The 8,344-nt window shown below is 59.7% G+C and overlaps 1 protein-coding gene across 1 annotated transcript in view; it reads left to right on the forward strand.

Moving 5' to 3' along the window:
• Positions 1–8,344, forward strand: part of TECPR1 (tectonin beta-propeller repeat containing 1) — a 60,554-nt gene that overhangs the window by 42,202 nt on the left and 10,008 nt on the right. Inside the window, exons 10-16 of the mRNA XM_011985808.1 lie at positions 211–701; positions 1,150–1,295; positions 2,177–2,332; positions 2,614–2,763; positions 2,864–3,021; positions 4,802–4,929; positions 5,850–5,952. Coding sequence (XP_011841198.1) covers positions 211–701; positions 1,150–1,295; positions 2,177–2,332; positions 2,614–2,763; positions 2,864–3,021; positions 4,802–4,929; positions 5,850–5,952 — 1,332 coding nt within the window. The remainder of the gene's footprint in view (positions 1–210; positions 702–1,149; positions 1,296–2,176; positions 2,333–2,613; positions 2,764–2,863; positions 3,022–4,801; positions 4,930–5,849; positions 5,953–8,344) is intronic.

The following is an 8,344-nucleotide window of genomic DNA, read 5'->3' on the forward strand; positions in this document are numbered from 1 at the left end:
ATGTGATTGGTCTGCAGGGTGGTGCAGGTGTCAGCTTTCTGGAAGCAGGTGCTGATGTATGTCTTGCACAGAGGAAGAGACAGTTCAGAGAGGTTCTGACTTGCCCAAGGTTCCACAGGCAGTCATGGTGGAGCACGCTGGAACCGGGCCTGCCTGATAGCACCTGTTCCCCTGCAAGGGAGTGACGGGTCTGCCCTGATTTGTCCCTAGTGCCGGCTGCTTCTTCGGTGACGAGGTGAGGGGCAGTGGCGAATCTGCCCCCAGCGACACCGATGCCTCCTCAGAAGTTGAGAGACCGGGGCCTGGCCAGCCTCTCCCTGCAGAGCCTCTAGACGATTCCAAGAATCCCACAGGGAGCTCAGCCTCGGGCCCAGGGGCTGGCAGGACTGCAGAAGATACCACGGAGGATGGCTGCCCAGCCGAGGGCAGCGGGGCGGCCGGACCCGACACACACCCCGGCCCGGCCCCCACGCCGGCCGAGCTGCCCTGGACCAATATTGACCTCAAGGAGCCCAAGAAAGTGCCCAGCCACTCGGCCGCTGGCTTCCCCGAGACCACCAGCCTCTCCTCACTGGGGCTCCTCCCGCTGGGCTTGGAGGAGCCGTACGGGGTGGACGACCACCCGCTGTGGGCCTGGGTGTCGGGAGGCGGCTGCGTGGTGGAGGCATGTGCCATGCCCAGGTGGTTCACTGTCCAAGCGGGTAAGGGCTCCTGCAGGGCCTGGGGGCATCCACATGGCCAGGTGCCCTGGGGGTGTGGGGTGTGGGAGGAGGCCGGGGTTGCGGGGCTCGGGCAGGCCTGCTGTCCTCCCTGGATACCTCCCTGTGCTCAGCAGCCCTGAGCCAGACGTTGGGCTCCTCTGTGGCCTTCAGATACCAGCCTGAGGCCATCAGGACCTGGAAGCACAGTGGCCAATGCCTCCTCCCCCGTCTGCAGCCCATCCGCTGTGCTAGCAGTGCTGGCCGCTTTCCAGGCTGAATTACTGCGGGAGAGCAACTTGTCCGTCAGGGCGAAGGGTGGAAGGAGGCTTAACAGAGAGTGTAGCTTTTGACCTAGAAAGGGCTGATTTGGTGGAGGGGAGCGCCGTGGCTTCCTGCCCAGCTGCGGGCAGGACGGTGCCCCGGCCCTGAGGCTCTGCCTGCCCCACAGGCCTGTCTCCCTCGGTGCAGACGCTGTCCCTGTCCATCACGCCGGCCCAGACCGCCGCCTGGAGGAAGCAGATCTTCCAGCAGCTCACAGAAAGGACCAAGCGGGAGCTGGAGAACTTCAGACACTACGAGCAGGCTGTGGAGCAGGTGGGCACCCCGGTGGCTGCACACACATTTTTTTTTTTTTTCTAACAATCATTCATTGAGCACCTGCTGTGTACCAGCTCTGAGAGAAACAGATGGATGCCTCCATCCCGCTGTCCATCCGTCTCCCACGCAGATGCAGGCATAGAGAAAGGAGCTCAGGGTTCCTTCGTCCATCCTGAAGACTTTGGTTCGGGCCCCACTGTGTTCCGGGCTCATTGGAGGCCCTGGGGACCCAGAGACAACAGCAACCTCAGAGGGTGGTGGGTGGGGAGGGGAGGGTGGCCAGGGAGGGGAACCACGGCATCCTCTCCCTGCTGGAGGGAACCCCGGGCACCCAGGGGTGCAGCGTGTGATTGCAAGGAGTTAGCACAGAGGGCGGCCAGAGACCCCACCTCTGGACCAACCCTGCTACCGCCCCGCTGTCCTGTGGCAGAGCCCGGCCCTCAGAGGCTCACAGTCAAGTGTGGGGGTGACAGGGAAGTCACACAGCATGTGACCCTCCTCATTCCAAGGGCCGCTGGACACAAGCAGGCTGTGGTTTGGGTTCTAGCTCGCCGCTGGCTCACTGTGTGACACCAGGCCGGGCACGGAACCTCCCGAGCCTGTTTCCCCATGCAGAAGGCAGGGTGGTAGTGCCCACTGCCCGGCTGTTTGCGAGAGGGGAGGTTGTACCGAACAGCCCTGGCTTTCAACCTGCACCTGTCGGGTGTCCAGCAGCGTCACCGTTGTCATTAGCCTGGGGGGAGCTGGGCTGAGAGCTGGGAGTGCCGGGTGGGCCCTACCCCAGCCCTGCCTCCTCCTCTGGGCACCCCTGGCCCCGCCCCCCTCCGCTTGCACCCCGGGCCTGCCTGTGACGGTGTCCCCTGCCCCGGCCTGCGTAGTCAGTGTGGGTGAAGACCGGGGCGCTGCAGTGGTGGTGCGACTGGAAGCCCCACAAGTGGGTGGACGTGCGCGTGGCCCTGGAGCAGTTCACGGGGCACGACGGCGCCCGGGACAGCATCCTCTTCATCTACTATGTGGTCCACGAGGAGAAGAAGGTGCCCGCAGGTCCCATGGAAGATGGGGCCAGGGAGGGGACACAGGGCTGGGGTGCCAGGGGAGGGGTACAGAAATGGGGGTGCCCAGGGAAGGGGGTAAAGAAATGAAGTACCAAGGGAGGGGTCAGAGCTGGGGGTACCCAGGGGAGGGAGCAGGGCCAGGGGTGCCAGGAGAGAGGGTGTCCGAGGGCAGGGTCCCAGGGTGAAGCACAGTGAGGGTCGCCCTCCAGAGGCCTCCTGCCCTGGGTGACAGCCCTGCCGGGCGCCTGCTCTGTGAACAGTACGCCCACATATTCCTGAACGAGGTGGTGGCGCTGGTCCCAGTGCTGAACGAGACCAAGCACTCCTTTGCCCTGTACACCCCCGAGCGGACACGGCAGAGGTGGCCGGTGCGTCTGGCTGCCGCCACCGAGCAGGACATGAATGACTGGGTGAGTGGGCGAAGGTCCCCTCGGGCCGGGGAGAGGGACAGCCATGGTGGGGCGACCTGGCCTGGCCTGCTCGGCAGTGACCAGCGTTGTGCCACGCCAGCTCGCCCTGCTCAGCCTGTCCTGCTGCGAGAGCCGAAAGGTGCAGGGCCGCCCATCCCCGCAGGCCATCTGGTCCATCACCTGCAAGGGGGACATCTTCGTGAGCGAGCCCAGCCCGGACCTGGAGGCCCATGAGCACCCCCTGCCCTGCGACCAGATGTGAGTGGGCTATACTCCGGGTGGGGCCTGGCCTCACCCAGAGCTCATGGTTACAGAAGGGGGGTCCAGAAGACTGGAGTCCATGCAGGGCCAAGCTTCTCGCCGACCAGCCAGAAGCACAGCCACTGGTTCCCAGGCCCAAGTCCCCTGGGCCTGTCCAAAGACCCCAAGAGGAGGAACCAGAAGCCCCACCGGGCCCAGGGTGGGTCAGTGCCGCCCAGGAGCCTCTGAGCTTCGGGAGGAATGTGGAGTGTGGGTGAGGGGCGCAGTTCTGCACCCCAGGGGGCTTCCAGGCCCTGGCAAAGCAGCCACATCTCTCCACCTGTCCAGGGCACAGACCGGTGCTCAGCCGCCTCCAGCTCCAGCTGAGGCCCTGCTGCAGGGGCCGCCCGGGGCCTGGGGGCAGAGAGGAGAGAACTGCTGGGGGAGGAGAGTTTGGGGGCGTGGTCCAGGCAGAGCTGGTGGGGTTTGAAGTCCAGCGGGCGTGGGCGGAGAGAGGACTTGGTGTTTGGCACTGGGAAGTGCCAGTGGAGACGGGACCTGGGGGACCCGGGGTAGCCAGGCTGGAGTGGGGTGAGGGCAGGGCTGGACGCACAAGCCTAGGAGGCATTGTTCTGTTGGGGACATTGACAGCCACAGGGTGGGGCTAGGCAGGTTGGCTCACACCTGCAATCTCATCACTTTGGGAGGCTGAGGTAGGAGGATCACTTGAGGTCAGAAGTTCAAGACCAGCCTGGGCAACATAGCCAGACTCATCGCTACCAAAAAAAAAAAAGTCAAAAAATTAGCAAGTCACGGTGTCATGCACCTGTGGTCCCAGCTACTCGCAGGGCTGAGGTGGGAGGATCACTTGAGCCCAGGAGTTCTAGGCTGCAGTGGGGTGTGATCACACCCCACACCATGGCACTCCAGCCTGGGCAACACAGTGAGACCCTGTCTCAGGAAAAAAAAAAAAAGCCGCAAAAGGGGAACGAGTTTCCCTGGGGGGATCTGAGCTGAGTCCTGAGGAGGAGGACCCAGCAGCGGACATGGGGGCTATGATTCTGTCCCCTGTGGGACAGAGAGGCTGCCCCAGAGGGTGTCCCCAAAACGACGAGGTCCTGGGCTTCATGACCTGTGGGCACTGGGGCTGGGGACATAGTGAGCCAGAAGCCCTGGCTGCAGGAGAGGATAGCAATATCCTGTCGGAGGATTCAGACCGCCTCTGGTGACGGTGACAGTGACAGGGCCTCGGCCACAGGAGGCTGACCTGCACCAGCTGCAGCCTGCACTCTGCCCGCCCAGGAGGCCATGCTGTGGTGGCGCCGCCTCCTGCTGACACCCTGGAAGCCCAAGGGCTGTGCTGTCACTCATGCAGAGGATTAGACGTCACGTCTGGCTCTGCTCTGTGACATTCAAGCCTGGCTGCACCTGCCACTGTGGCCAGCCCGTTCCCCCAGGTCCCAGACCCCAAGGGGCCCTGTGAAACACGCCGCTGGCCTCATCCGCTCCGTGTCACCGTGGGGATGAGGTGGGTGGGTTCCAGAGGACTCCCAGCCCGTGGAGGGGTCTGACCTGCACAGCCCCAGTGCCAAGACCCTCCACCTCTCGTGGGCTGAATCTCTTCAGCGTTGATTAGTGTGAACATGGAGGTCAGGCAGGGTGGACGGTCTGTGCTTGGAGACCGAGGAGGGCTGGGAAAATCCCAGAACCACGGGAGGCCATGGAACAAAAGGGCGGCCAGGCAGGGTTGGAAGGTGGGGCCTGAGGGGTTTCCTCCTGCCCTCTCCCATCCTTCCAGGTTCTGGCGGCAGATGGGAGGCCACCTGCGGATGGTGGAGGCCAACAGCCAGGGCGTGGTGTGGGGCATCGGCTATGACCACACGGCCTGGGTGTACACAGGTGGCTATGGAGGTGGCTGCTTCCAAGGTGAGGGCAGCCCGCGGGCCACCCGCCTGGAGCCTTCCTGGGCGTTCTTCCCTCTAGTCCCCGCCTGGGTTCCCTGCCCAAGGCCAGGGCTACTGCCGCAGTGTTCACACTCGGCTAACAGCTGGCTGACAGGTGACCTTCACCACTGCCAGCCTCCACCCAGGATGGTCCCTGCCAGTACCCCCCCAAGCTGAGGGCCTCGAAGGTTCCAGAGAGGCAGCGGCCAAGGCCCCCCAGCGTGTCCGGCCCCTCATTTTCAGGGTGTTAGGTGGGCTTTTCCTTCAGGGTAGGCACTCGCTGAACTTCTGTGGACCCCCGATTTCTAGGCCAGGGTCCCTCTGTTCCTACTGGAAAACGAAGGCAGAAACGGACACTGAAACAGGGCATTCCAGGCCACAGCCCACATGCCTCACGGGGGAGCAGCTAACCCCAGAGAACTGTGGTCCCTTGACGCGCCAGGAACGCGTATCTGAGCAGGCTTTGCAGCTGCCCTGTGTGTGAGGCAGGAATGGCCTCTGTCTTCATGTCACAAGTGAGGGAGCCGGGGCTCACAGATGTTACGTTCACGGTCCCAGGTGCTTTTGGTAACACGGAGTGAGCTGGGTGGGCCTCAGGCCTCCCTGGTGCTAAGTGGGAGGGCAAGGTGGGAAGAGGTGCTGCAGGGGTGTGGATGGGAGGTTTGATGCACAGTGGGCTGTGTTCATCAAGGTTGCGCAATCCCAGAATAATCACAGGCCCGGAGGCGAGAAACCAAGGCAGGCCGCCCCGTGAGATAAGCTCAACAGGCCTGTTTGCCCCTCTCCGCTGACCTGGCTCCAGCCCATCCCCGGCCTCTCTGGGAATCTGTGCTTCAGACGGAACGCCAGAGTCCCAAGCAGAGCCCATGTGGCCTCGGTCCCAGCAGCCACCTCTCCCCGCAGGCCTGGCCAGCAGCACCAGTAACATCTACACGCAGTCAGATGTGAAGTGTGTTCACATCTATGAGAACCAGCGCTGGAACCCTGTCACAGGCTACACCAGCAGGTAAGTGGCACAAGTGCCCAGCCAGGATGCTGCCTCGCACAGTCCTTAGTCCTGGCAAAACCAGGACAGCAGCATCCACCGTAGCGTAGAGTCCAGTAGAGCCTGGCGTCAGGCCCCCAGCAGGAAACTAACCGGATCTTATCACTCACTGAGATTTCTTTTTCCTTGAATCTTGTTTTTTGGTGTTTTGGTTTGGTTTGGTTTGGTTTTTTTGAGAGAGTCTCTCTCTGTCACCCAGGCTGGAGTGCAGTGGCATGATCTCGGCTCACTGCAACCTCCGCCTCTTGGATTCAGGCAATTCTCCTGCCTCAGCCTCCCAAATGGCTGCAATTACAGGCGCCTGGCACCATGCCTGGCTAATTTTTTGTATTGTTAGTAGAGATGGGGTTTCACCATGTTGACCACATTGGTCCTGAACTCTTGACCTCAAGTGATCTGCCCACCTTGGCCTCCCAAAGTGCTGGGGTTACAGGCGTGAGCCACTGCATCCGGCCGAAAGTCTCTAACTATATTGACAAAGTTTCTACCTCCAATACATGTATGGAATTCCTTCTTAATGAGATTCTGTTCCTGATTCAAGCACCAGAGATAGAAGAAAGAAAGGTTTTGTAATTTTTCTTTTTTTTTTTTTCTGAGACAGAGTCTCGCCCTGTTGCCCAGGCTGGAGTACAGTGGCATGATCTTGGCTCACTGCAAGCTCTGCCTCCCAGGTTCAAGCAATTCTCCTGCCTCAGACTAACAAATAGCTTAGATTACAGGTGCGTTCCACCATGATGGGCTAATTTTTGTGTTTTTAGTAGAGACGGGGTTTCACCATATTGGTCCAGCTGGTCTCGAACTCCTGACCTCATGATCCCCCCGCCTCAGCCTCCCAAAGTGCTGGGATTACAGGCGTGCGCCACTGTGCCTGGCCTGTACTTTTCTATACTGGAGCTTTTATTAGATGGTATTTCATATTTTTGGACACTATTATAAGTGGCATATTCCAAGTTTTAAATTTCATTTTTTTTTAACTTTTTGAGGCTGTCTAGAGAAATGCAGTTCATTTCCTCTCCTGGTTTTCTTTGTTTTTGTTTTGTTTTGTTTTGTTTTGTTTTGTTTTTTGAGACAGTCTCACTCTGTCGCCCAGGCTGGAGTGCAGTGGCTTGATCTTGGCTCACTGCAGCCCTTGCCTCCCGGGTTCAAGCGATTCTCCTACCTCAGCCTCCCGAGTAGTTGGGATTACAGGCGCCCGCCACATTACCTGGCTAATTTTTGTATTTTTAGTAGAGACAGGATTTCACCATGTTGGTCAGGCTGGTCTCCAACTCCTGAACTCCCGAGATCCGCCTCAGCCTCCCAAAGTGTTGAGATTACAGGCGTCAGGCGTGAGCCACTACACCCGGCCTCCGCTTCTACCTTTTCCAAATTGATGAAATAAACAGTCATAGAAACAACAAACTCTCTGACGACTCTAATCTCACCAGCCAAAGACAGCAACTGCGATTAGCATGTGGGGTGTGGCCTTCCGACCATCCTGTGTGTTGGGGGCAGATGAGGCCAGGCACAGGGAGGTGGCTCCATGGCCTCACCATTCCGTACCCGGGGTGGACCCAGTGTATCTGACTTTACTCAGCCTTGGATGTCTCGACCATAAGTGACCTTTTCAGCGTCCTATGGAACCGTTTAAAGGACGTCCTTGTGTGTAAATATTTGTGTGTCTGCGTGTTTACCCCAGTGAATCAGGGGATTTGAGATTTTCCAAGGCGGTTGACACACATTGCCAAAATATTTCCATCCTGAACACCTCCGCCTCGACTGTGGGCATTGTCCACACAGCCTGCCAACACACTTGGATCTCCACCCCCTCCTCACGTCCTCCTCAGTCCTTACGGAGGACAGGGCAGGGCTGTGCACCCACATTTGTCTCAGAGAGGCCCGAGAGGGCCACAGCTGGTCATCACAAATGCGTGCCCCAGCTGTGCTCTCCAGGCATCTCAGCCTCACAGCCGCCCCCACAAAACTGCCCCATGTGCTGCTTCCCGCTACTCGAGTGTCTTGTCGTGACACTAACAAAGTACCACAGACCACATGATTTGAACAAGAGAAATGTGGCCATGTGTGATGACTCACACCTGTCATCCCTGTGCTTTGGGAGGTGACATCAGCCTGGGCAACAAAGCAAGACTCCATCTCTACAGGACATTTAAAAATAAACTAGCCAGGTGTGGTGGCACGTGTCTGTAGTGCCAGCTACTCAGGAGGCTGAGGTGGGAGGATCACTTGAGCCCAGGAATTCAAGTCTGCAATGAGCTATGATCATACCCCTGCCCTCCAGCCTGGGTGACAGAGCGATAGCTGTGGAAGGGAAGGGAAGGAAAGGGAGGGGAGGGGAGGGGAGGGGGAGGGGGAG

Source organism: Mandrillus leucophaeus, unplaced genomic scaffold (genome assembly GCF_000951045.1).
Source record: "Mandrillus leucophaeus isolate KB7577 unplaced genomic scaffold, Mleu.le_1.0 Scaffold29, whole genome shotgun sequence".
NCBI lineage: Eukaryota > Metazoa > Chordata > Mammalia > Primates > Cercopithecidae > Mandrillus > Mandrillus leucophaeus.